We start from the raw sequence: 27,957 nt of genomic DNA on the forward strand, positions 1-27,957 counted from the left end.
GTAGTACGTATTAGTCTTTAAAATGTACCCCCCCAAAAAAAAAAAAAAAATTAAATGTATCCTCCGGAGGAATTCCTTGTGGTCCAGTGGTTAGGTGCTTTCACCACAATGACCCGATTCAATCCCTGATCAGGGAACTAAGATCCTGCAAATTGTGTGGCACTGACAGAAAAAAAACAGTCCCTCAATCTAGTAAGAGAATTATATCTTATTGTTGTTTTAATTTGCATTTCCTTAATTACTGGTGAGGTTGAGCATGACCACTCATTACTTTGACAGATATTTGCGTGTCCACTCTCTGCAAGACACTGTACAAGCACCAAGTCAGCAATGGTAAATAAAACAGATGTCATTCCTGCCCTTAGAAATCAAGAAAATGAAATCTTTTAGTGGCAGATAATTTTGTCAACATTTTGCCTTTTACTTGTGTTTATGATTCAGTGTTTTTATAACCAAATTTAAATTTTCTTCTCTATTCAGAGAGATGAGTCTTTTTTCTGTTATGCTTTTACATGGAAAAATCTCATCCCAAAATCAGATACATAATCACATGTGTCTTTGGGGCTTTTTAAATTGAGTATCTTATCATTGTAAGTATAACAGAAAAAGCCACGCTCACTGGGGTCTGCCTGCTCTAAAGAGGGAGACAGCTTAGCATCCTCCCCTGAGAGTGAGGCTCCTGGCAGTTTCCTTTCCTGGGGCACTTCAGCCCCAGGACTAGAGGGTATTTCTCTCTCTTCACTTGGCCTTTTGGATCTGTGAAACTGAAGCAAAAATTTCATCCAGAAAGGAGAGGTTGCTACTCTGTATAATGAGGTCAAAGACTGTCTTCCAGTTGTTGAAAGCAAATACCTACAGATGCAACTCTCTGCAGAGGAGGGGAGGCTGGGCAGCAGCTGCAAGAGGCCGACCCAGGACTCCTGATCCATCTCTACCGTGTGACCCCACATGGCAGTGACAGTGGAGAGCCCAGAGTCCCTCACCTCAGCAAACGGACAGGAGAACAGGCTGCTGACAGCCACCTCCTCCAGTGGGTGCTGCAAGTTCAGGGTCTGGAAAGGTTCCTGTTGTACATTTTTTAAAAACACAATTTTAAAATTAAGTAATTAATTACTTTTGGTTGTGCTGGGTCTTCGTTGCTGCACATTGGCTTTTTCTAGTTGTGGCAAGCGGAGGCTGCTCTCTAGTTGCAGTGTGTGGGCCTCATTGCGGTGGCTTCTGTAGTTGCAGAGTATGGGCTCTTGGTGCATGGGCTCAGTAGTTGTGGCACATGGGCTTAGTTGTCCCTAGGCACATGGGATCTTCCCTGACCAGGGATCAAACCCTTGTTCCCTGCATTGGCTGGTGGATTCTTAACCATTGGACCGCCAGGGAAGTCCTCCTGTGTTGTTCTTACACCCTTTTTCCTATCACAAGAGTAACAACTGATCTGTGCAGAAAACTTGGGAATCACAGAAGAGTACAAAGGATGGGGAATAAACACGGAGCGATAGGTATCTCAGGCATATTTCAACCTAACAACAGCCACGCTTTGGTCTGAGCACAAATCATTTATTTGCATTCATAAAAACTGGCTTAGCTTAAAAAGCTTCCTCTTAAGGATGAATAGTGGTAATTTTGACTCTGGGACCAAAGGAGGAAGTGAGAGAGAGTAGGGGAAAGCTGATGGCTGGTTCTCCTGTCACAGATTTTCAAAGACCACAAAGACCATAGTTTAAGACACTGTGCATCACGGGTGGGTGGGGAACACAACCATGAATGGGTCGCGGGCATCATGCACTTCTTTCTCCCTCAACAGCCACTTCCTGAAAGGCCTGTTTAAGGAATATAGGCCAGTCTCAGTGTCATTGAGGCAGATCCGGGTTCCTAAATAAATAAGTACAATACCAAGGAAGGCTACCTACTGGAGTTGTCGAAATAGGCTCTGCAGAGAGAGGGCTATTGGGCTGAGTCTTGAGGATCATATCAGCTTCAACCAGGGCAAAAAATATGTGGGAAGGGTAGACCAAATAGAGGGAACAGCACAAGTAGACCCGTGGAAGCTAACAGGAGCAGCTCACATCTGACAATCCGGTAACTCATTTGCTAAGGCTGGGCTACAGGAGCCTTAGAAGGGGAAAGGGGGATCAGGAGGCCGGAGAGCTTGGTGGAGGCAGGGACTAAATACTTATTCTGCCTTGTTGAGTTTTGATATTAGCCTGAAGGTAGTGTAGAGCCACTGAAGGACATGATCAGAGCTCTGATTCCCAAAGGTCATTCCAACATCCTTGCATGGGGATTTCAAGACCAGTCAGTGAGGTCCTCCCTCAAGGTGACAAAGGTAGATTGGGCATTGGCAGTACAGCTAGAGGCAGAGTCTGTCCCTCTTTAGGAGGCTGAACGGGTACATGGGGAGCAGGGGAGAGGGGATGACAAGATCGCTTCCTCCTGGCTTGGGGTTGGCCTGGATGGAGGGACCATCATCCACTTAGGCAAAGGAGGAGGATGCAGGCAAAGGTTGAATCTGCAGACTTTCCCATTGGAGACAGAAGCTGAAGTTCAGGTCAGGCTGGAGGTCAGCAGGTGGCTCAAGAAGCTGGCCCCGGAGGACATGTGGACGAGAGTGTGGACAAGAAGGTCAGGGACTGGTCCTCCAGAGTTGGGAGGGATGACTGATGGAGGGGGCAGGACAAGCTCTGAGAGCAGCTGGGAATGGGGCTCACTGGATTCGCCCCTCCACACGCAGCAGCAAGTAGTCCTTGAGGAGCGGGGGCAGTGGGAGGCGGGAGGCAGCCTGTCGGCAACGGCCACCCAGCTGAGCACGCACAGCCAGCCGGGCCAGGTGCTGCAGCCGTCTTGGCTGGTTCATCATGCTCAGAGCCGAGCTGTAGAAGGCTTCGTGCTCCTAGGCCAGGAGTGGAACAGGGTCAGATGGCCCAACACCCTTCCCTCTGGGGGCGACCTAGTGGTGGGGCCCTGAGATTCTACAACATGGATCCACCTGGGCATGTAGTGTATCTCACAGGACTCAGATTCAGAACCAAAGGCCCTGCAGGGGTCACACTGCAGGGCAGGGTCTCAGCCATGTCTACACCCACCTCCCCCCACTCCAACAGTGCTGTCTACTGAGTCAGAGATGCCTGATAAATGTCTATACTGATGCAGGTAAGAGAGAGGCTAGAGAGGTGTGTGTGATTAAAGGTTGTTCTAGAGGTTTCACTCTGCCCATCATCCTCCAGCCCAGGGTTCCCCTTGCTCCTACTTCCAGGAAGCCCATCCTGTGGGTATAGGCCTAGGGTTCACCCTTCCTCTCTACCTCCCCCAGAGCCCAGGAAGGAGCTGTGCCGGTGGGGTGGACATACCTGCCACAACTCCGGGAGCACGGCCTCCACCCAGGTATCGCAGGATGGGACACAAGGGTAGGCATTAAGCAGGACTTCTAGGGCCCGAGGGAAGTTGGCACAGTGTCTCAGCATCTAGAAAGCAAAAGAGATTCTTAAGGGCACCATACCTCTACCAACCAGCCTGGGCCACTATAGTTACATCCAAATTTGAGATGCCAAGATCTGAGTCCCTCCTAATCCTTCTCTAGCCTCAGTTTATCCCACATTTCAAGTGTGTTCCAATCTCCTTGGGGGCTTTTTTCTCTGTTGAGACTCTCCTCCATAACTCTCGCTGGTCCTTCCCAAGATGGGGACCGACCTCTGGCATAGACGAGGGCTCTCTATCTTTTGGCCTCTCTTCCCCGGTGGCTGGGCAATTCCAGTTCCAGGCAGCCCCTGCCCGCCAGGAGCCTCTTACCTCTGGGCGCACAGGTTGGGCCCCATAGTCCAGCAGCGCGGCAAAGAGGACCTCGGGCTCCCAGTTGGGGGCGTCCTGGACAGCCTGCAGTGCGCAGTCCATGGGCGTGTGGCCCGCCCCGTTCGGGGCCGCCGCGCAGGCCCCGTGGTGCAGCAGCAGCTCGGCCAGGCCCCCGCAGCCGTTGGCACAGGCGTTGTGCAGCGGCGTGTGGCGCTTGCGTCCGGCCGCCCGGGCATCGGCCCCAGCCTCCAGAAGCCGGCGCGCGGCGGCCTGGTGGCGTCGGCTGCTGCTCGGCCCCTCCGCCCCAGCGCACGCCGCGTTCAGGGCCGTCTCGCCCTGGCTGGTGCGCAGGTTCACGTCGGCGCCGTGCTGCAGGTAGAGAGCCACGTGCTCCTCCAGGCCGCGCGCCGCCGCCACGTGCAAGGGGGTTACCTCGCTGTCTCGCGCGGCCAAGTTCACAGTCGCTCCCGCCTCCAGCAGCAGCTTGGCGCACCTGGGGACAGGGTACAAGACCTGCGAGGCAAATCCTGTCATCCCTGACCGCTTCTTCCCAACCCTCTTGGCCCAGGCGAGCCTGGTGACCACCGCCAGACTCATGGAGGCCCCATGACTAGACAGAAGAGCAGGACGGCCCAACCAAGCCACCTGGAGCATTTCGGTTTTCAGCCCAGAAAGGTTGTAGTACAACCCAGGACACACAGCAAATTAGTGAATTAATACTGCCTGAGACCGTCCCTCCCAGAATCTAACCTGACTCCCCTATCAGACTGGGACCCCAAGGCCTAGTTCTGAATCATTTGTGAGTGGTCTCTCCTAACATTTTGGTAACCACTTTTCAAAAAGAGTTTTGAAAACCCGCTAATCTGTACACTATGAAGCATAGAAAATTGAGTGTAACCCTTCCCCCTCTACCACCAAAGAAAATAGAAATAGTTAATAAGTTAAACAAAAAAAAAGAAAAAAAGTCCAAAGTCATAATTAGTATTTTCTTCCTGCCTCCAAACATGAAGGGTTTTCCAAATATGAAGACCACTCTTCTTGGCCAGCCACACCCACTCCAGCAAAGGAAAGTCATTTGGGTGTCCCCGTTATTCCACTCCCTCTAGAGAAAACAACCAAACCCGAACAACCAAAACCAGATTTTAGGGAGCACAGTCTATAGTGAGCACAGCTTTAGGGAACACTGGTTTAGTCTTCTAGTTCCTGGAAAAATTATAGGTCAAACACTGTTGAGGCAAATATGCATCATTAAACCACCATGGGGTAAACCAAACATGCTTGCAAACTAAATTAATGATGACACTAAACTAATGGTAATTTTAAAAGCCAGAACAGTAGCCACTGGAAACTCAGGAGCAGATCCGTCAGACTCCAATGAAACCCTGATGACCAAGTGTCATTCCCCAAAACAGAGTTCCAGCTCCCTTCAGTGCATGCTCGGGACCAAGAGTTGAGCAGCATCCAGCCAGCCACAAACTACATAATTTATTTTCTTGGTAAATTCTAATCATAGACTAATTTTTGTTTCTATTGTATATATTAAATTTAAATAACTCCAAGCAGCTCACTCAGTCAGGTTCCATTCTCATTTCACTTAAAAGGATTAAGTCTGGACTTCCCTGGTGGTCCAGTGGTTGGAATTTACCTGCCAATGCAGGGGACGTGGGTTTGATTCCTGATCCCAGAAGATTCCACATGCCACGGAGCAACTAAGCCCATCTGCCACAACTACTGAGCCCACATGCCACAGCTACTGAAGCCTGCATGCCTAGAGCCCGTGCTCTTCAACAAGAGAAGCCACCCCAATGAGAAGGCCAAGTGCTGCAACTAGAGGGGTAGCCCCTACTCACCACAACTAGAGAAAGCCGTTAGGCAGCAAGGGAGACCCAGTGCAGCCAGAAATAAATAAAATAAAAAATTGGGGGAGAAAAAGGATCAAGTCTGCTAGAAAATGCACCACGTGCCCATAAAAACTCAAGAAAGGACTGGAAATTTTGGATCGTTTCTGGGTCCATCACTGATCTAGATCTACATGGGGAGAGGGCCCCAGCACTGGGGCTGTGGAATGTCTTCCAGGAGCCTTTGACTCCTTATCCCCGCTAGCCCTATCTATGGGCCTGACTTGTAAAAGTGCAAATACCATCATGTAGAGGGTCCAAGAAACTGCTGACCTTTAAAAGGTGGGAAGAGGAGGTGTGCCTCATATTAAGATGGAAAAACACTGGGTCAGATATTTCTTGATGCCTACCTCTAAACAACTAGGAATGTGGCTGCAAAGGGTTCCCAGGCAATAGGAAACTGCAGTTGAAAAGAGTTTTCCCCCAAAGCAACAGGGCTTCTGCTTCCTGGGCTTAGCTGATGTGACCTTGGAGAGGTCACTAAACCTTTCTGAGTCTCAGTTTTATCCTCATAGAATGAGACCTGTCTCCCAAGCTGCTTTAAGGAGATGTCTTCTGTTAGGTGAGCTGGAGACACACACACACATACACACATGCACACACATGCACACACTCCGCCTCCCGAAACCATCTCAGCCCCTGGGCACCTACTGTAAAGACTCGGGGACTGTGCAGAGGTGCAAGGGGGTGGTGCCTTCCTCGGACAACACGTTGACCTTGGCGCCAAAGGTCACCAGCAACTGCACACAGTCGAACTGGGCCCGGGCACAGGCCTCGTGCAAGGCTGCCCGGCCGCCAACCCGTGCATCCAGCTCAGCTCCCTGCCGGATCAGGTAGCGGGCGCAGTTGGTGTAGCCTCGGGCAGCAGCGATGGTGAGAGGTGCAGTGTGCTTGGCCTTGGGGGTCAGCACCCAGAACCCTGGAGAGAGCAGGCAGTTTTAGGTGGGGTGGGTATGAGGCCAGCGGGCAGGGCGTGCTGTCGTGTACAACTCTGCATGTTGGGCTGAGCAAAAACCCTGTGCCCATCTGTACCTGTGGAGAGGGGCTCCCTCAAGCCCCCATTTGGGAGTGTAATCTGGAACAGCCTTTTAGAACAGTTTGTCAGTCTGTGAAAAACATATGTGTCATAGAAAGAAACATTTAATTGCTCTTTTTTTTTTTTTTGGCCCTACTGAGCAGCTTGTGGGACCTTAGTTCCCTGAGCAGAGATTGAACCTGGGCCCTGGCAGTAAGAGTGCTGAGTCCTAACCACTAGACTGCCAGCAAATTCCCTTAATTGCTCTTTAAAACTACAAGGGCAGCTAAGGAGGTGAATCCTATTAAGGAAACTTCTGGGTCTTTGAGCTGGTGGAGTCCTTGGCTCTTTTTGTTGACTTAGGTGCTCTAATATTTGGGAGGGGAAGGAGTTATGCACAGGAGGGCCTGGAACTGACTTGGGGAGTAGCCAGAGGAAAGCTGAAGAAGTCCTAGGGTATTCCTGGGGTGGGGAGGGTGGGGTGAAAGTGTGGGAAAGGGTGGAGGGCGGGGGATAAGAGGCGGGGATGGGGAAAGGAACGGTAGGAGGAGGGGTTGATAATGGGACTGGTGTTGGATGCAAGTTGTAGAAATAGCCAAGGTCTTGTTCAAAGGACATAGATGCCTGATATCCGACTGTCAGTTGTTTGCATTGTAGTGAAGTGAATCCCTGGGTTTCCTAAATCTTGGGTAAAATATGTTTTGTTTTTTCTTAAGGTTGAAATTAAGGCCAAGTTCCATTTGGGAGATGGGGGACGTGCTGCAGAATGAGACCGAGATGCCCTGGGTGGGGTCACATCTCTAACAGCTGAAGGACTTTGGACTCAGTGGTGACTAACAGCATAAATTCTTCAAGGATTTTGAACCCCCAAATCCATAGATGGGGGTTGAGGCAATTTCCTGTTAATCAGTTTTTCTTTTGTGTGTGTGTGTTGGTTTTTTCTTCCTCTCTTTTTTTGCCTTTGGTCTTTTTTTTTCTTCTTTTCTCCTGTCAATCTTAAGAATGGAGCAATCTTTTTTTAAATTAGTTTTTATTGGCAGATAGTTGATTTATTATCATTTGGTTTACATGGACAAACACTCTGGTCAGAATAGATCCTAAGGATACAAAGATGTTGGTCATATTATTATTTAAAGTAGATTTTTTAAAAGGAACCTAATTAACCAATCTATTGGGTTTCCCTGGGTGGCTCAGATGGTAAAGAATCTACCCGCAATGCAGAAGACCCATGTTTGATTCTTGGGTTGGGAAGATCCCCTGGAGAAGGAAATGGTAACCCACTCCAGTATTCTTGCCTGGAAAATCCCATGCACAGAGGAGCCTGGTGGGGTACAGTCTATGGGGTCTCAAAGAGTTGGACGTGACTGAGAGACTAACACTGTATAAATCATGGGCCAACCATACAATAGAATTTATGCATCCATTTAAAATATTATATGGACTTATGGTTATTGCCACAGAAGCATGTTACATGAAAAAAATCAGGCTATAAATAGCATCTGGTGTATAATTTCATTCTATGAGAGAAAAAATATTCGTGTGGATATATATCCAGAAAAAAAACTTGCATTAGAATATAACTGTATTTCTATGTGGGCTTCCCAGGTGGCGCAAGTGGTAAAGAACCCTCCTGCCAATACAAGAGACTCAAGAAACATGGGTTCGATCCCTGGATCTTGAAGATCCCCTGGAGAAGGAAATAGCAACCCACCCGAGTATTCTTGCCTGGAGAATCCCATGGATAGGGGAACCTGGCGGGCTACAGTCCATAGAGTCAGACTTGGCACACATACATGTATTTCTATGTAATTCCAACAACATGTTAAAGTGAAGTCGCTCAGTTGTGTCCGACTCTTTGTGACCCCATGGACTGTAGCCTACCAGGCTCCTCTGTCCATGGGATTTTCCAGGCAATAGTGCTGGAGTGGATTGCCATTTCCTTCTCCAGGTGGTCTTTCCGACCCAGGGATCGAACCCGGGTCTCCCACATTGTAGACAGACGCTTTACCATCTGAGCCACCAGGCAAGTCCCCAGCAGGGTACATTGTTGTTACATAATCCTTAGTATGGGCTTCCTTCATAATACAGCTTTAATTCTGAAAAGACATCAAACCATTAAGTATGCGTCAGCTCTGTTTAGGAGGGATCTAAAATGGGCAGTGGGAGGGGATGGTCTATTCTCTGGTCTGGAGAGGGGAGATTTGGCCCAGGCTCTCTCCCATCCCCACCCCTACCTTCCTCCCTACCCCTCCTCTCCCGCTCCCAGCGGGTGCTCCTTACCCTGTTCAGCTGACCAGGCCAGCTGGTTGCTCACAGTCTCCACAATCATGTTGGCAGCGTCTTCATCTTGGAACAGGGCTTGGATCTGCTGCAGGTCACCGGAGAACAGGGCATTGTGCACAGCTGGGTCCCGGCAGGAGCGGCGTGGCCTAGTGAGCCGGGCCTGGGAACTTGGGGGACATCTTTGGCTCCGGCACTGCTGGGCTGCTGCCCGCCGCCGGTCCTCCCATTCCAGCCACTCCCGCTGCAGGCGGAGAGAGCGCAGGGTAGAGGAGGTGAAGGGGAAGGTCTCCTCTGCCATGGCGGGGGGCCCAGGGCGAGGGATCCAGGAGTTTGGGCGGCAGCAGCTGGGCAGGGCTGGTTCCCTCGCCTGACTGCCACCCTTGCTCTGAGAAGCTACCCTGCCCCCTCACCCGTGACCCAGAGAAAGGAGCAGCTGAGGCTATAAATAGGCCCTTTGCTGCTCTGGTAAACAGGGTTTGCCCAGAGTCATGATCTTGGTGCAGAGAAAGTGTTGGGCCAACCCCCAGCCCAGGGTTGGGATGGCCCCTGTGGATACCCTCTGACTGGGGAGCCGGCTCCCAGTTGAACCCCAGGTCTGCATTCTCCCTCTTCTCTGGAGTATCTTGGGTCGGCCAGGTCCGAGGTGAGTGAATCAATCAGGGAAATGGACTGGACAGGCCTCTCTGATGTTGGCTGGAGACCAGACCCCAGCCCAGGAAAAACTGGCAGGTCACATCGGAGTTCCAACAGCTCTGCTCAGCATCTGCATTAACAATACTAACTCCGCACATGGCTTTAAAATACTGATTGTTTTCATATCCACCTTTACTCAGGTCACCATACAGATTTCCTGGCTCCCCCTGGGTAAACAGCAACCTTGGTTTTGACAATAAATTATATGATCAGGCTGATTATCACAGCTTGAACACCTCTGAGATGGGTGATCTTATGTCTGTTTCATGGATGAGGCACTTAAGGCTTAGCGAGGTGAAACCACTTGCTCAAGGTCACAGCTTGTGAGGGGGAGCCAGGCTGGGATCCTGTGCGTCTAACTCCAGAGATGGAGTGATTCAGTAAGAGCGCCTCTCCCCACCTTGCAAGCAGGACAGCATGGTCCCTAATGTTGCCTTCAGTGAATCTTGGTTAGGGTTTTCTTGTTTGATTTCCCTTAGCTCCTAAAAGGGCTCATATGCCTGCCTGAGGAGGACCAAGGGCTTGACCTCACAACTCTGGGGACCATGGAGACCTTCAAGCTGCAAAACCACTCACCCAAAGTGGCTCTGCTTTCAGGAGCCTCTAGGGGGAGGAATGAGGCCGTGAAACAGCTCTAGCTGGCGTGGGTTCCAAGCAGTGAAGGCGAGGGCGGGAGGGAGGCTAGCCAATCCTGGCCTCAGAAGCTCTCAGCTCCTGGGTGGAGGGTGGCCCCTCGGGGTCGGCCTGTCCCCATCCTGCCCCGACTGCAGGTGCACGCCCTGGCTGTCCCAGTCCACACGCACATACACACGCACACACGTGCTCTCTACCTCATTCTCACATTCTCAGTTACCATCTCAAGACACACACACACACACACACACACACACACACAGGCTTCACATCATTCTCACATTTTCAGTTACCATCTCAAGACCTTTAACCCGGACCAGCCTTGCCTCCTACCTGGTGTCCCCACTTCTGCTCCACGGCCCATAGGGAAGGATCTGTCTGCAATGGTTCATTTCCCAGATTAAAAACATTTGCTGACTTCTATCCTCTACCACTAACCCCCGTGCCCTGGTTTGGCTCCGCGTCAGGAAACATTCCCCTCACATTTCCTCACCCTTCCCTGCCATTCCCTCCGCTTGGAAGTCCCTTCTGACTCATCCCTCAAAGTCCACCTCAAAGGTCACCTGCTCTGCGAGACACCTGCTCAGGTCTCCCACCCCTGAGGCTCCAGCCCCTCCCCCATCCATGCTCCTGGCTGACCTTGTGTACTGTGGCCCACGGCTTGCTGCCCTGGAAATGGGCTCCAGAGCAGGGCCTGAATGGGTTCAGTTGGGTTTCTGGTCCCGCAGGACATGGCGCACAGTAGGTCTTGTCACAGGCTGGCCTCCTATGTGCAGCACGTTGACTGAAGGTCCCCGTTCTCCACCAGAGCGGACACGCATTTGCGTGCCCACATGTGTGGCAGCAGCCTGGGCTGTTTCTGGCTCTGCCTTTACCCTGCTGTTCATCCACTCTGGCCCCAGCTTTTTGGTGGTATTCCAGAGTGGGGGATCCCAGAGGAGCAATGAGATCATGCCCAGCGAGGGCTTGGAGATCCTCAGAGAAAGGCGCCTCTATAAATGCAGGTGTGATTAACCCTGTTGGCACCCATTTGGTGTTTTAATTGCCCCGCCAACGGCCCGGCTGAGCACCCACAGCTGGGTTCCCAGGGTTGGGAGCTGGCAAGGTGGGTGGGGCCAAGAAGGGCCTTCTCCAAGGTTCACAGTAGTCATTGTGAGCGGGGCCTGAGGCTGCGCTGACCTCCCCAGCCTCTCTGTAGCCTTCTTGCCACAGGCCTGAAGGTGCTGACTACAGCTCAGTCCCCAAAGACACTATAAGTTGTGTGTCCTGTCCTTAGCCTTAACTTCCTGAGGGCAGAAAAACTATGTGCAACATTAACTTCCAGAGGCCTTTACTTCAACCCACACATGAACCCACAGGGAGCCCAGTTTTACTGGCAGAAACAGGGCCAGGTGACTGGATACCCAGCCTGCCTTCTGGGAGCTCAGAGCCTGTGGGGTTATGGAGTACACAAGAAACCAGGATATCTGTTAGGATGGTTAAGAGTGAAGAACAGAGCTCCAAGGGGCTGAGGGGGGGTGGGTACACAGGCCGGGGGACCAGGTGGTTTAGGTGCACGAAGACCACTGGAGTAGAAGGGCTCTGGCCCAGATCTAAGCTAGAGAGGCAGAGCTGGGGAGTTAGCAGTGGGGGAACAGAAGGCAGTACGTGGTGTGCTCAGGTGTTATTCAGTCATCAAGCCATGTCTGACTCTTCCTGAACCCATGGACTACAGCCCTCTAGGCTTCCTGGTCCCTCACTATTTCCTGGAGTTTGCCCAAATTCATGTCCATTGAATCGATGAAGCCATCCAACCACCTCAGGTAGGTGTTCAAGCAAGAAGACTTAGTGAGAGTGTGAAAGGGCAGAGCTGGTGAATTGGCTCCTGCCTGTTCCTGGGCTTGGGCCACAACAGCCTTCTAGAACAGAGTCCCACTGCCACCAGCCGCCAGGTGAACATGGAGCTCCTAAGGCACTTGCTCCCTTCAGCTTTGAGACTGGGATCCATGGGATCTCTGGAAACAGGGAGAATAACGCCTTCCCCAGAGCCATGCCAAGTCCATTGGAGGCCCTGACTCACAGCTGCCTGGTGAAAGCCGAGGCATGCAAAGCTGGCCATCAAACTGGGCTCACATCCCCTCAACCACATGTTGAGAGCATCTTCCTCTTTTCCCTTCATTCCATAAAGGAAAACAAAGTTGGCTGGTTACTTGGTGTAATTAGATCTTTTATACCCCACCCATGACCCTTGTCCAATTCTTGCCTTCAAGGTGGTACAGAGAATCTATAGTGGCAAAGAGTTGCTTGGCAACAGAATAAAATAGCAGTGGACTCTAACCCAAAGTATAAAATAAATATCCATGAGTCCATACTGATAATAAATGGGTGACTGAACAAAAAATAAGGGAAAACAGACCAATCTTCCACGCAGAATTTCAAATCATCCATGTAGATATTCTGCCCTTCAAGAGGCAGAACTTAACCCCTCACTCCTTAGGTGTGGGCGGCAAAGTGACTTCCTTCCAAAGGGTATTGTGTGAAAAGGGAGAAAAAGAGTAACTTGACAGCAGACAAACCTGACCAAACCTGACAAACCCTATCTCAGCCAGGTGATCAAGGTCAACACCAACCCTTGATATGATGTGATGAGAACAGGAGCTCACCTTTGTGCTCTTCCTCTCCCAAACACATAACCCTCGTCTAATCATGAAAACACACCAGACAAATTCCAATAGAGGGGCGTCCGACAATAGGCGAGACCTGTGCTCCTGGAAGCCGTCATGGTCATTAAGAAACAAGGAAAGTTTGAGAAAACTACCACAGCCAAGAGAAGTCTATACAGACAAGATGACTAATTGTAATGTGGGATCCTGGAAGAGAAAGAGAATATTAGGGGAAAACTGGTTTAATGTCAATAAAGCATAGAGTTCAGTTAATAATGTGTCAATACTGGCTCTTAGACTGGTTGTGAGGTATAGGAGAACTCCCTGTAACATTTCTACAATAATCCTGTAAATCTAAAACTGTCTAAAAGAAAAGGTTTACAGGAACTTCTCTGGTGGTCCAGTGGCTAAGACTCTGAGCTCCCAATGCAGACGGCCTGAGATTGATCCCTAGTTGGGGAACTAGATTCCACATGCTGCAGCTAAAAGTTCACATGCTGGAACTAAAGATCCTGTGTGCTACAACTAAGACCCAGTGCAGCAAAAAAAAAAAAAAAAAGTCTATAAGAAAAAAGAGAAAGAAAATGAGTAGCTTTGGCTCTGTCCAGGCCAAGGGACCAGGGGGAGGGCAGACAGGACAAGGAGCTGGGAGGGTGGGACAGAGAGGGAGGCGGGTGAAGCAGTCGGCTGCTTTTATTTCAGAATAAGATGCCCCAGCCACACCCATGCCCCCGCACCTTGGAGCCCTGGACACAGGTGAGCTGGGCAGCTACGGGCCTCAAGAGACGAAGCAGAGGGAAGCCTGCGTGTGTTCCTTCCTTGTCCAGAGGGACAGATCGCCACTGCTATGGTGTGGCTTCTCTTAGCTCCTCCGCAGTCCTGACTAGGGAGTCAAGGAACCAGGCCCAGCATCCTCTAAAGTCAAGCTGAGGTGGGAGAGTGACACACCTTCCCTGTTGGAGGACGAGAAGGAATGTGTACCCGAGGGCTTAGAGGACAGTAGATCCAATCCCAAGCAGAGTTCCGCTTGCCAAAGGAAGACCCAAAGTGACAACAGTGCAGAATCCGAGGGACAAGGGTGTTCTTGGGTAAAGTGTCCAGGGTGGGAACAACCACAGAGGTCCCAGAGCTCTGCTCCCCAGCTGTGCTGGTCCTCCTCTCTCCCAGGCATGTGAGCAGACACAGCCAGAGCTCTGCCATGCTGCTGAGAGGCTGCCGGCTCACGGCGGGTGCCCTGCCTTGGGGCGGTCCCAATTGCTGGTCCCACAGAAGAAGTCTTCGGGGAGCTCGCTCAGAAGTCCATCCAGGTCATCTGCAGGGGAGGACAGGGAGGGTGGGGAGACTCAGTGATAACCTGAGGCCTCTGTGTGACTCAGAGCTGAAGCTCCCACCCTTCAGGGGGGTCTGAACCCGGCTGCAGTTAGGGAGGGGGCTCTCTGGGCAGTGGTCCTCACATCGATGGGCCTGAGGCTGGCCTGACTTCCATCTCCTTTCTGCTCCCCACACTCAACAAAAGGCAGAGGCAAAATGCCCGGGTCACTCTGAAAAGAAAGGGGCTCCCCCTGGGCCTCCATGGTTCCTCTTTCCATCCTGAAAAACAGTGCCTGAGCAGAAAGGCGTCGGAGGTCTCCTAGTGCAGCCGTGATTGGACAGAGGGAGGAAGAAGGCTGGGAGAAGCCCTTAGATGTGCTCAGAACCAAAGAGCTCATTCACTTGATCTCCCACCTGCACTCTGCATGGTGGGAGACGTCACCGTCCCCTCCCCCAAAGCGCCTCTGTGAGCCGAGAGGACAGGAGTAACTGTCCTGACTACAGTTCTCGCATGGGTACTTCTGCCTGCGAAGCTGGAAACAGCTGACCTCAGTAACCCCCACTGCTGCTGTGACTGTGAGCAAGAGCAGCTAAACGTGTACTGGGGGTACACTGGTGCCAGGCACAGGTCCGCACACGTTACACTCATCACTTCACTTCGGCCTCACAGGGCCTCTGCAGAGCGCATCTCGTGGTGGTTCCTGTTACAATCCTTACTTTGCCCAAGAGAACAGGGTTTAAAGAGGTCAACAACTTGCCCAAGTGCACATCCATCTGACGCCAGAGCCATGACTTCCAACTAGAAAACTCCCGCTGAATGGACGGAATCAGGCAGCCCTGCGTCAGTCAGGCTGGAAACTCTACCTGCAGAGGCCAGCTCTCAGTCTGGCACAGAGCACTGGATAAACACTGCTGCTAGAAGGGCAGAAGTCGGTCTGTGCGCATGCTCAGTCGTGTCGGAGTCTTTGTGACCTTATGGACTGTAGCCCGCCAGGCTTCCCTGTCCATGGAATTTTCCAGGCAAGAATATTGGAATGGGTTGCCATCTCCGATTCCAGGAGATCTTTCCAACCCAGGGATCAGACCCACGTCTCCTGCATTGGCAGGCAGATTCTTTACCACTGTTCCACCTGGGGAGCCCAGAAGTCAGTTTGGGGGCATTTAAATTTAACTAGGGTGACCAGCATTGTACCCAGGGAAGTAGGACTGGAATTTGATTTTAACAAAAAAGTTGCCGTTCACTAGCTACACTGTCTGGAGAAACACTAGGGTAAATGAAGGGGAGTGAGTAGCCAGTGTGAGTCAAGGAGAATGGGACTCAGAGCAGGAATCCGCATCTGTGTCTCCCAGTGCTGCCTGGCCACCACCAGCAGCTGCCTGCCTGGCAGGTCTGTCCCTACTCTGGAGATGTGACACCAACCACAACATTCTACAGGCAGCTTGCCTCACTCTTATTCCATGACCACCAGCAACCTTCTAAGGAGGGTTTGGCTTGTCCTCAAGCTGACTTACAAGGAGATAGTGGAAGATTCTAGAGAAGGTTCCAGCACATGGGGTAGATACTTTTTCATACAATATAAATAAATGGGCTCTGTGGCTTATCCATGGTTTACTGTGAATTTGGTTAACATGGAGACACCTACCCATAATCCCATGAGGGTTGCATTTATGGGATCCAAGAGCTAAGGACCAGACCTGGACTGTGTTAGCATCACCTGGGTGAGGCTCCCTCCTGAAGAACAAGTTGGCCCTCCAGGAAGAGGTTTGTATTTGGGCCTCTCAGGTCTGTATCCTGGTCCCATCCTGACCACCGGGATGATGGACCCCTTAGCACCACCTGGAGGGCCTCGGAGCTTTGTCAGGATGGAGAAATCTGCCTCTGTGGTTTAGCCATCAGCCCACAGAAGACTCAAGGCTGGCGCCAGTCTATCTCCTCCTTGTGGCTAACAGCACATGGCCTGGAAACGCAGGAGCTGAGGATCACATTCTTTGTGTTAATTAGTTTGTGGCCTGCAGCCTTGCCAGGAAAGACACCACATCTAATTTCTGTAAGATCCAAAGATTCACAGGAGGAGGAACAAGATGCAGCCAGGACAATCTGCCTGAGCTATTTAAGAGGAAATAGAAGGAGAATCTTTTTGGTTCCTGGGTGGACTTGGACTGATGTTCTTACCTGCTTCTGGGAGTTCTTTCTCGGGGGACGCCTCTGCCTCTGGGTTATGTGCTGTTTGGAGGCCTTTCCCAGGCTTCTCACTCTCTTGCTGGAGGCTTTCATGGAAGCTTCCGAGATCCTGGGGACAGAGGATCTGGTTACCAATACCCGTGACCCTGAAATCTCTCTGGACAGTACCATCTCCACCCAGACAAGCTCAAAGGAATTGGTGGGGGCTCAGGAAAGACAGGACAGAGGAATGCGGCAGTGGCCAGTCACACAGCCCACACTGGTGAGGTAGCTGAAATACCAAACACCCCAAAGAGCAGATAATTTAAAAATAAATAAATAGAACAAAAACAACCTTTTTGGTTGATTTTCTTTTCTAATTCAGTTGGTTTCTGATCTTTTAGGGATCTCTATAACTGGAGCAGACAGTGAAGAGGCCATTCAGAAATATACTAAGTAGTTAGGCTGGAATTAACAACAAGCTGATAACAACCCCCCAAATAGCTAATATATGAATAGGTAATTAAAATTAGTAATTAAACCTGTTAACCATTGTTAGCCCTGGGGAATGCAAACAGGGAAGGGTCAGTTTTATGTTTCTTTATTCTGTACCATTTCAATTTTTTTTCAACAATATGGATGACTTGGATTTTTTTTTGGGGGGGGGGCCCTGCAATTTGGCTTGCAGGATCTTAAGTTACTTGACCAGTGACTGATCCTGTGCCCCCTGCAGTGGAAGCATGGAATCCTAACCACTGGACCACCAGGGAAGTCCAGGGGTGATTTGAAATTTAAAAGGAAATCGAGATGCTTTGTTAGAAAGGGGTGATACTGAGAGAATGTAGAAGGTTAGGGAGAAAGATGAGAAGTAGCAAGTTAGAGCTAAAAGCATAACTTGACTAGACATCATTGAGAATAACTTTACAGACAAATCAACAGCAGGGGAAGGGACAGGACTTGCCCAAGGTCATGTTACAAATTTCCAGCAGAGCAGGGACATGCCCCAGGTCTCCTGACCCCCAGGCCAGGCCAGGCCAGGCCAACAACCCCGGATCCCAGGAAGGTGCAGGTGGCCACAGAGAGGACAGTGTGCGCCAAGTCAAGGCCGGGCTCTGCACCCTCACCCTGGAGTGGAGCTGCCTGGAACTCAGTCTTCCTTGGTCCCCAAAGACATTCTGGGCTGGTGTCCCCTCACCTAGCAGAGGTGGAAAGCAGGGGGAAAGATGCCGAGCAAGGGCTGGCTCACCTGACAGACCATCTGTAGCTGTCTGTTCTCTGCACAGCCACCTGCAGCAAGCCCAGCCCTCAGTCACGGCCCCGCCCCCTTGTGGACTATCACCTTGGTTAGTTCTCAGATAACTCCCATGCTCTGTGACGTTCAAGTCTGCCATCAGACACTCAGGGATCACTCAGGAGCCAGCTGCTCCTCTAGGTCCTGTTACCGTGCCATCTGGCAGGTGGCTGGACCAGGGACAGGAGGCGATGGCCCTGTCCCCAAAGGCATCTTTTCACCTTAGGGCAACTGTCCAACTCACATCCCTGCTCCCCAGGGCGGAGGAACGGAAGAAACCAGAAGGTCCAGGTGGAGAGCGGCTCTATCCATCCCTCCTCCATCCTGTTCCTCTTACCTTGGGGAAGGACTGAGATGGCTTGAGGATGGACCCGTCTCCAGAATCTGGACTATAAACATGGACCAAGTTGTTGGGAGTCACGTTGAGGTAGTGGTTTCGGAGTGAAGGAGAAAACACTCCTATCTGGAGGAGAGAAGGGGTGGGTGGGGGGTCCAGTGTCCTGAGAGAGCACCGATGGCCACCTGGTCCCGCCTGCTTCTCCCTTGTTGACCTCTGCACCAGGATCACAGAAATCACTCCTGCCTCAGCCCTGGTGCCAGAGTAGAACCACTTACCCACCCCTGGCCCTTCACAGACCACTCTCACTACCAGCCACCCCCTGAAGGATGGAGGTCAGGCCTTTACTCGGCTCCAGTAAGTCAGGGTCCAGCACCAGTGCAGTTACTCTCTGCCTGGGGTCTGGGAGGGCAGGGAATCAGAGAGATAACTGGGGCTTTCTCCATGGAAGGAGGGGGAGAGTACCTGCTTGAGCAGCAGCACTGAGCCAGGCTTCAGCTCATTCTGGCGCGTCTCCAGCAGCAACCTGTGCACCGTGCCCTGCATCTCTCCTGCAAACACCACGCCGCCCATCAGTCTCAGGGTCAAGGGCAGCATAGTGCCCGGTCTGGGACCAGCTGGGAAGTAGGTGGCTCACTGCCTCAGTTTTCCTAACTGTGTGCAGAGGTGGCTCCTCTTCACCTGCTGACCTCAATGGGGCCATCCATCAGACACCAGAACCTAACTCCTCACCCGTGGGGTCCTTGAAAACCGCGCTGGCGTCCATTGCGCTCCGAGTCAGGGACTTGATCATCACCGCCATGTTGGGGACTTTGTTCCCAGGAAGTTGCTTCAGGGCTGCCTGGTTACAAGGAGAGGCATTTGCTGAGCCAGCCATGTTCCATCTGTAAGGTTCCCAAGTGAGCCAGGGCAACCTGGGGAGGGGTGGGGGTGGTGATGCAGTGTACCAGTGTGGTGATGATCTTCCTTTGTGGAGGGCCAAGGGGCAGGTTAAAGGGCTCAGCCCATCTCCCACTGGCAGACTTGAAGCTGGCAGGTCCTTCATTTCTTTCCCCTGCCTCCTTTCTCTTATGTATTTATGTGTATATATTTATACAGATCTCTATCAGTAGACCACAGGCAAGAACATGTTAGCATACGTCAGTCATCTGCACGTGACTTCTGACCTATGGGGAGCTCTAAGGGGAGCAGTGTGCTTACCCTACCCCATTCAGGACTCAGATGTATGGAGACATGCCCGTAAGCCACTTCTGCCTGTGCCTGATACTGTGGATGGCAGTGAAAAGGTAGGTGAGTGGAATATACAACCCAATGGTATCTTCATGCTTTTGCTCAGAGACAGGCCTAGGGTAGGAAGGAGCAAGCAGAGTGCCCCTTTCCTAAGGTGGAGCAGGGAAGGTTGGGAGAGATATAAAAACGACCTTTCCTCTGGGTCTCAGCATTCAGAACTCTTACCTTTCGCAGCACCATGATGATGCTGTAGGTACAGAGGAAGCAAGCAGGATCTCTCTCATCCAGACCCAGAGCAGATTTCATGGTCAGCCAGGGCCCTCGTCCAAAGTCCTCCTCCACTGATGCCTGGGAACTGGTAACGACCTGGCACAATGGAGCAGAAGGGCAGCCTGGGGTTCATGGGTCCACTTTGCTAGAGACCCTGACTGAGCCGGGACGGAGGGCGGGGGAGCAAGGGTGAACTCCCGGCAGCACGGGGGCCATGCTTTCTCCCTTCGTTTATCTCAAGGTTCAGAAAAAGGTATGTGAAAACTCGCTGCATATCACATCTCTCACTGAGAAACAAGAGCAAAGGTGCTCTGTAACTTAGTTTATTTTAAATCAGGACCTGACTTTAATTATATTAATGCAGAAGGCTAGCTATGCTTGTCCCTTGTAATGAACTTGAAAAGTCTTAGGGCTAGGGAGTCCCCACATACACTTATAGGCTTCCAGGCAATTTTGAAACCAATTATATTCTACTTGAGATGCCTCTGGCTTTAACTGTACACCTTGGTATATTAAAAAATGCTTTAAATTCGTATGAGTATTTACTGTTTTGGAGCTGAAATGGATTGGTGGATATACAGAGCTATAGCAAAAGAGAAAAACTTCTAGAGAGAATTAAAAGCAAAAGTGGGTCTGGGGAACAAAGCAGGTCAACCAGAATCCCAGGGAGGAGGGAGGCTGAGTCTCACCAACCAAGAGGGAACCCATCAGAGGCAAGGTGAAGGCACAAGCTTCCCAGCTTGATTCCCAGAAACCTGAGAGGAAGGGTTCCCGAGATACAATTTCCTGATACTTATTACATTCTCCTCCGCTGAGGGCAGATGGAGTTAGCCAGGCTATTCTTTCTTAGCTGGGAAAGAAGGCTGAACCCATGGCATCAGTTAACACCCCTTTGGCATCAGGATGGGCATACCTCAACGTGCTATGGTATGTGACCCTAGAAAATGGGCTGAGCATCACTGATTCTGATTCTCAGCTTCTGAAACACACAAGGATATCCCTCTCTCTTAAATGAGTCCCAGGAAGTCAACATTTGCATAGAGTCAGTTACCTCTGTCCGGAATTTTGCCAGAGCACCGTGAGTCGGAGTCTGGGGCGTGGAAACCATGATGTCGTCCAGATTTTTCCCACTGTGCTACGAGGGGAGAGAGGAGGAGAAGGCGAGAGCAAGCTCAGCAGCTGTTATTTACAAGTACAGCTTCTTGTCTGGGTTACATAATGAGTTCAGGAAACTATCAGGGACAATTAACACATATTACGTCTCTCCTAACGAAGTCTCAAGAGCCTTGCTGGCAGCTCAAAAAAGATGCTTTGGGGACCGTTTGGGGAAATGTGAGGAAGCTGGAGCTGGCTCAGGAACAAACCCTGGGGCTTCCTGAAGGGGGTGATGACCTGAATAGAGAGGTCTGAAGTGAGTAAGAGCGTAGCTTTCCCCGAACCCCTTCTCGGGGACCTCACCCTTCCTGACAGGGATCCAACCCAGGAGGAATGTACATGGCCTCCTTGGATTTCTCTTAAAGTGCCAGGGAAGAGCAAGTTAATGGGTAGAAATCGTTTCTGATTGAAGAAAACACCCTTCAAATGTGAGGAAAAGGGGTAACCTATCACAACCAGACCAGATTCTCAGAGTTCAATTATCTCGGATTGGATCTAAGACTAGTCTGAGGGACCCTGTCTCTCTACTGCTGCCGAAATCCATACCCCAGGCTCAGCCCCAACTGCCCCACGGTGACCCCACACACCAGCCACACTGAGAGGTTCCACGGACCTCCCAGAGAAATCTGTGTCTCTGCACACACTCTCTCCTGTCTTCCCACTGCTGAAATGTCCTCCAGGACGCAGCCGTCCAACACGCACCTCCGTAAATCTCCTATTCATCTGTCCAAAGCCCACCCAGGAAGCACAAGGAGCCCAGTGTCTCCCCAGCACCCAGGGAATGACCTCTACCCTCTCTGTCCCTTTTACATATAATCGTTTGTGTCTGCTTCCTCTGCTCCCCTGGAAGCTCTGCAGGATGAGAACTATTTCTATGTTCATTTCTGTATCCTAAGGTCCAAGCAAAGGGCCCAACACATACCAGTCCTTAGTAACTATAAGAGAACGAGTCTTCCTGCCCCGGGGCCAGTAAACAGTAGTTGCTCAACAGATGAATGGAAACTGTGCTGTTCTCAAAGCCTTAGGCATCTCCATCTAGGTGGGTTTTCAGGCATTCGGTTCTCCCCACTTCTGACTTCTCCCACAGCTCTGGAAAGCCCCCAACCCCTGCCCTTCCTTCCTCCACTTCCTGGGGGTGTGAAGATCCTCTGGTATTGGGCAGGGCTGGGACACACCTGGCTGCTCTCCAGCGGCCTGGGGAGCTGCCTGGGGAGCTCTGGCTCCGGCCAGAGCGAAGCTGTCACTCACCTGGTGAGGCAGGAGCCCTGCTGGTCCGGGGAAGCGGCGCGTCTTGGCACGGATAGAGGTGCAGGTGGGTTGCTGGGGTGTCCGGCTGGCAGCGGTGACCAGCCGCACCAGGTGGTTGGTGACAATGGGCGTCTGCAGAACGGCTTGAGGGAGCGGGGAGGGACCGGGACCCTTCGGGGTGCAGATAGGAGACAGGACCGAAGACGCTGAAGTTCGGGGTTGGGGTGGGCCCTGAGGAAACAGTCCACAGCTGGTCTTTGAGGGAGCAGCACAGCTTGAGTTGGGAGTCCGTGGTCTAAGAAAACGGAGTTTGCCACTTGAACAGGTGTTTGGAGACCGGAATGGCTGAGCAGGGAAACGATTTTGAGGGCTGCTCTGAATGGGCCTGCCAGCAGCTTGGAGAGGCTGGGGTGTTCGAGGAGAGGGACTCACAGGAGAAACTGCCCAGGGGGGTGGCTGAGCACGAACCATTGAGGTAGCTGGGAGAGGAAAGTTACCCACAGTACCAGGTCTCAAGTGAGGTTGTGGAGTCCTGCAGAGGATTGCGGGATCCGGGGGTGCCTCATGGGCAGATGGGATCCCAGTTACGTGGGGGGCAGGCACAGGCCCCCTTTGACAAGTTCTACTCAGATCAGCCACCCGAGCCTTCTTAGCCAATGTGGAGTCCTCCTGCTGCCAGCTGGGCAGGATTCCTGTGGCCTCACTGTGAACTCCAAGTTGCAGCTCCAAGCTGGGCCCCTCCAGCTCCATGCTTGCCAGGACCTTATCAAATTCATCTTGTTCAGGCCCCTCGAAGCCACCAATCACTTGCGGTTTGCTCCTGAAGGTAAGCTGGGGGTGGGAGCCTGAGGCCTGGGGTCTTCCTGGCTCTTCGAGCACTTCTGTCAGTGTCACTTTTCCCTGATTGCCAGTCCAGCTGCTGGATGTCGAGACAGGCCTTAGGGGAGCTGTTCCTGGGGGAGGTGGATCCCCAGTAGCCCTAGGCCCACCGCAGGTAGGAAGGCGGAGTCCCAGGGCTGGCGGGCCCTCAGCCTCTGCTGGGGCAGTGACTCGGGGCAGCAGCTGGGCCTCCTGTGGCCGGGAGGAGACAGGTCTTAGGCACCCGGCATTTACAGGTCGTGAGCCAGCAAACTGGTTCTCTGCATCCTCCACAGCCGACAAGAAATCCTACAAAGAAGCAGAGACAATGGGTCTTGGCATCTGGAAATCAAGAAGCACTCTGCTTTTACTGTTTCAAGCATGTGGTATGTCTGTGTGTGCAGATACACGCAAGCAGGAGACCGAGACACGTAAAGCAGTTGTAGACTCTCTCACCACCTTTGACCTCGCCCAAGAGTCCACCACCAGGATTCTGCCAGACGCATTCTAAGGCTAAGTCTTCAGGTAGCTTCTCTCTCTTCAGTCTCGAAGGGGAGGGGAGAGGAGGGGGGGTGGTGGTAGCAGTTGGAACAGTAAGAGAAGCAAAGGACCCAGGTCACCAAGGAGTCAAACAAATTCCCCAGGGCACACACCCGTCTCAAGGAAATCAGCTCTCTGGTGTCCAGCCTGCGCACTCAGGAGCTGGTTGCTTCGTGTCCTCAACCCACTCCTCCCCCCATCTCACACACACACAGAGTCTTTGGTAAGTCAAAGAGGCCTTGGATCCAGCGAAATAGGCAGAAGTTAAATATAGCTTTTCAGGCAAGTTAAATTAAGTATGGATTCCAGTTGGGAAGCAAGGTGAGATTGACACCTTCAAGAGCAACAGACCTGTTCCGAGGGTGTTTTTGAGTCAGAACTGCTGATTTAACTGACAGGAAGGTCTCCTCCACCCCCACCCCCTGCTGCCGCACTAGATTGTCTAGGCTAGAGAAAGGATCTTTCCTGCTTGGTGTATTATCAGGAGACTAGCATACTCCAACAGGACTACTTTAGGACTTAGTAATAATAATAATATTAGAATTACAGCAGGAATAAAATCCTGATGACCCTGAGAGTTGATGGAGCCCTTTTTCCCTGAAGAACTCCCTCTCCGACATGATGTCATCTGCCTTGGGAAGGGGGAAGGGACTGGTCATGGAACAGAAACTTGAGCTGTCAGAGGCCTTCACTCTTAATTCCATTACTAGCCTAGCAGTCCTACCTTGACCTGGTAAGACCCAGGAGGGTCACTTTTTCAGTCTGTAATTACACATCTCCAAAGCTGAAAGACAAAGACAAGGACACATATCTCCTTGACAAAGCTGGCAGTTCTGAGTTATTTTTAAAAACAAAAATCAAGTCCCCAAATGATAGCAAAACACCTAACATGTGAAGCACCTCACTGGGTGCCAGGTACCATGTAAGCATTTTACCAGAATTCTCTCAATGAATTCTCACAATGACCCTATGAATAGGTATATTATCATCCCTGTTTTATGGATATAGAAATCGAGACTCAGAGAGGTTAAGTAACTTCACAGAACCAGGACTGGAACTCATACATGCCTCTGTCACTATGTCTTGGGGCCTCAGGGTGTGAGACAAGCCAGAGAGGGAATTCTTAAAGGTCTGTTTTTCCCTTCAAACCTCAGGTTTCAAAAGCTTCAAAGGGAGGGAAGTGTGGGGCTGTGGCTGCCACAAGGGTCCCTGGTGCACCATCTCACTAGGCATAAATTAGGCATTCGGACAAATCTAAAAGTGATTTTTTAAAAGCAAACCACTGGGAGTCAAAAAGTAGCTCTGGCTTGTCATTGATAAAGATAATTGATAAAGCCATTTATGGCTTGTCATTGATAAACCAGAGCAACTCTATTCTAGAAACATAGTTTAGTAGTTTCCATGTACATTAGACTGGAGTCACATCTAATGTTGATGCTGGCCATTGGTGCTGTATTTTTGTTTTAGCTTGCTGGGCCTTCTTTGTTGGGTGGGCTTTTCTCTAGTTGCGGCGAGTAGGGGCTATACTCTATATGCAGTGCACAGGCTTTTCACCGAGGTAGCTTCTCTTGCTGCGGAGCATGGGGCTCTAGGGTGTGTGGCTTCAGTAGTTATGGCACGTGGGCTCAGTAGTTGTGGCTCCCCGGCCCTAAAGCACAGGGTCAATAGTTGTGATGCATGGGCTTGGCTGCTCCACAGCATCTGGGATCTTCCCAGATCAGGGATCGAACCCATCTTTTCTGCATTGACTGGTACACTCTTTACCACTGAGCCACCAAGGAAGCTCAGTGTTGTATTCTTAAGCGATTTAATTTACCTCTGGGGGCTTTATTCACTTAAATTCTGTTTCTTTCTGAAAAGGATTTGACATAACAATTTTGGGTCACCCAGATGAAACTACATCTGTTAGATCTGAGTGGGAAGACAGCGTTGCAGATCACTAGTTCAGTGGTCTCTGGCTGCACCCAGAGATGAAAAATACCCCTGCCTGGGCCCATCCCCAGAAATTCTGATTTATTGGGTATGTGGCAGGGACTCAGCAGAGGTGATTCTAAGATGCCAGCTTCAGGTCTAATCTAATCCTTCATCTTCTCCAGAGAGAGGAGGTCAGGGAAGAGTGTTTGAGGCAGAAGAACATCCCTCATGTTCAGAGAAAATGGAAGGCCAGAGAATGAAGTACTTTGCCCTGGCTCAGGTGGCCAGTTGGTGACCCTGGGTCCCCTGCTGTCTAGTAGCTGTGCTGTCTCTGCCTCTCCATTAACTTTCTTCCCACATGAAGTATGTCATCACGAAGGTGGATCCAATCATCCATGTGACACAGCTTCCAGGCAAAGGTCCTTATAATTTAAAGGTATGACAATTAAGCAGCTCATCTCTCTGGCTTTTTATTTGTTTTTAAGACAGTTAAGTGGGTTGTTTATATTTCCCATCATCTCTCAGCCTCTCAGAAAAAAGGAAAAAATGATACACATCCGTCAGGTAAAAGGAAACTTGGGTTCTAGGCCTGGGTGCCATCTCTGATCACCAACACTTCCTTACCTCATCTTCAAACTCCTCTTCCACAGCAAACAGTTTCTGCAGATTGCATGCCTGAAAGGAAAACAAAGCAACTGAGGTTGGAGGAGAAATACCATTTACAAGTACATTTTGTCTTCACTCTGCTTTTTCCTAATTCTAACAAGATATCAGGTGTACTGTTTTCTGTTTCCTGTTTGTTTGTTTTTTTCGTCGTGTTGGGGAAGGAATAAAGGATGAAGAGAGATGGGGTTTACTTAAAGACTTAGATGATGATTTAGAATCCTGTCTTATAAAATAATTCCCTTAGGTCTATCTGCATTAATCTTGTAATAAGAGGGCGGAAGCAAAGGGAAGGGTGCCCAAGGGAACCTGTGTCATTCTTTAGACCCAGTACAGGGCATGTGGGTCTAAGGATTTTGCCACACCCCCAAAGGCTTGGCCTGGGGAACCCTTGTCAGATGTAAGGGATATTACCATAAATCCAAACATGCCCAGCACAGAGGCCTTGATTCTGAAAGACAAGTCAGTGGTTTCCTTTTATCTAACACCCAGAAGCTAGGGTCCTGGGAGGGTGGGATGTACTTCCCCCCACCACCTACCCCGCCCCTCCTCGTCCCCATAGATCCTCCTTTCTGGACAGCAGGGCTGCTGTGGCCGGCATTAAAAGTCTGTCAACCCTAGAGCCAAGAGCTGTGCCTAACTCCAGCTGCCAAAGCAGCAAGAGCTACAGTTAGGGAGGCCTATCGCCCACTGTCAAGAAACAGACTGGAATGGTTGGAGGAGGGGGAGGGCCCGGGAGGCGTGACGTGTGAGCACACCCTTAAGGCTGAACCGGAGTCTTCCCTGGTGAAACGGAAGGCTAGACACTGGGAGATGAAGTCCTGAGGGAGGTGGGTGGGCAGACCTTCCTTGGGGGGCCGGGCGTGTCCAAGCCGAGCCCTGACTAGAGCCCAGGCGTCCCGACACCACCAAGCTCTCCCTGAAACCCTAACCCGATCCTGCAGCTCGCACGAGGGAGAGGCTGGAACCCGGAAGACAGGTCCCTGCGGCCGGGGGACCAGGCGGCCGGGTGGTCCCAGGCGCGGTATTACCATGGCGACCGCCAGTAGTAGGCTCGGGCCGCGGCTTGGCCGGACAGACCCTGACTCCAGGGGTCGCCGGGGCTTCGGCCTTGGTCCACGTAGGAGGGTCAGTGTCCGGGCGACAGTGTCTCTGGGGCGAGGTCGGAGAGAGCACTCTTTGCAACCCAGGTTGGGGCCGAAGGAGGGTGGTCGGGAACCTGGGGCTGGCTCCCTAGGCCGCGTTCGAAGCCGCCGCCACTCAGCGTCTCCGCCCTCTTAAAGGGGTGGATCTATTTCTATCCCGCCGACACAAAGGCCCTTCACCGCGGTCTTCCGCCCCAGCCTTAAAGGGAAAGGCATGAGCTCTCGGTCGCCCCCCAGCAGACCCTGGATCCAATCCGCTTGCTCGATGCGCACTCGGGTGAGAGCAAGGTTGGAAATTTGGGGCCCATTACATCCCATCCTGCCCACCTTCCTCTCTTGTGTTAATCATACTAGGGACTGAGTATTAACAGAGTGACTCTCATTCACACCAGAATCCACCCTGTTCGTTTGTCTGTTCATCTGTCCATCCATCCATCCATCAATACGTCTATTCTTGCCACACGTATTTATTAAGCAAGATGTTCCCGGTCGGGCTGTTCTCATCCTTCTTGTTTCAGTTTAGATGTCAGATCTTCCCTGTCACATTAACCTCTCAAGTAACATCCCTCGCCCCATCACAACGCTTAATTTCCTTCTCAGCATTTTTCATTATTGATAATCGTCATGGTTTACATCTTTATTGTGTGTCTTCCTCACTAGAATATGAGCTCCATGAGGATAGGGACATTGTCTGGCTTGTTCAACTCTGTATCCCCAGCACTTAGAACAATGCTCTATAGAATTAATAAATGAAAGACACAGTGACTACTATGTATCAGGCACAGTGCTTAACATTGGGGATAGAGAAATGAATGACTCCTTGTACTCTCAAGTTCATGAACAAGTCAGGGAGAGAATTTCCTGGTGGTCCAGTAGTTAAGACTCCATGC

The 27,957-nt window shown here is 51.2% G+C and overlaps 2 protein-coding genes across 2 annotated transcripts; both read right to left on the reverse strand.

Annotated features, from left to right (window-relative positions):
* Positions 1-1,541: 1,541 nt before the first annotated feature.
* Positions 1,542-9,416, reverse strand: ASB16 (ankyrin repeat and SOCS box containing 16). The gene is made up of 5 exons (XM_065910260.1): positions 8,974-9,416; positions 6,330-6,597; positions 3,781-4,273; positions 3,342-3,455; positions 1,542-2,884 (listed from the first exon to the last, which is right to left on the reverse strand). Exons 1-5 carry the CDS (start codon positions 9,272-9,274, stop codon positions 2,699-2,701), a joined length of 1,362 nt encoding a protein of 453 aa, XP_065766332.1. The 5' UTR covers positions 9,275-9,416; the 3' UTR covers positions 1,542-2,698.
* Positions 9,417-14,018: 4,602 nt separating this feature from the next.
* Positions 14,019-27,028, reverse strand: HROB (homologous recombination factor with OB-fold). Its single transcript, XM_065910259.1, has 10 exons — positions 26,954-27,028; positions 25,884-25,934; positions 21,948-23,114; positions 20,596-20,679; positions 19,500-19,640; positions 18,777-18,885; positions 18,510-18,595; positions 18,045-18,170; positions 16,429-16,546; positions 14,019-14,256 (listed from the first exon to the last, which is right to left on the reverse strand). Exons 1-10 carry the CDS (start codon positions 26,954-26,956, stop codon positions 14,165-14,167), a joined length of 1,977 nt encoding a protein of 658 aa, XP_065766331.1. The 5' UTR covers positions 26,957-27,028; the 3' UTR covers positions 14,019-14,164.
* Positions 27,029-27,957: the final 929 nt, after the last annotated feature.

Source organism: Muntiacus reevesi, chromosome 18, assembly GCF_963930625.1.
Source record: "Muntiacus reevesi chromosome 18, mMunRee1.1, whole genome shotgun sequence".
Taxonomy (NCBI): Eukaryota; Metazoa; Chordata; class Mammalia; order Artiodactyla; family Cervidae; genus Muntiacus; species Muntiacus reevesi.

What these genes read in the sequence shown, in the direction of transcription:
- HROB (XM_065910259.1), bottom strand. An exon ending in TCATCATGGTGCTGCGAAAG is followed by an intron (nt 18,886 to 19,499) that starts GTAAGAGTTCTG and finishes CCTTGTAACCAG; the next exon opens with GCAGCCCTGAAGCAACTTCC. An exon ending in CAGTGCTGCTGCTCAAGCAG is followed by an intron (nt 18,171 to 18,509) that starts GTACTCTCCCCC and finishes TCTCTCCTCCAG; the next exon opens with ATAGGAGTGTTTTCTCCTTC.
- ASB16 (XM_065910260.1), bottom strand. Translation starts at nt 9,274, where the DNA reads ATGGCAGAGGAGACCTTCCCCTTCACCTCCTCTACCCTGCGCTCTCTC. An exon ending in GGCCTGGTCAGCTGAACAGG is followed by an intron (nt 6,598 to 8,973) that starts GTAAGGAGCACC and finishes TGCTCTCTCCAG; the next exon opens with GGTTCTGGGTGCTGACCCCC. An exon ending in ACAGTCCCCGAGTCTTTACA is followed by an intron (nt 4,274 to 6,329) that starts GTAGGTGCCCAG and finishes CCCTGTCCCCAG; the next exon opens with GTGCGCCAAGCTGCTGCTGG.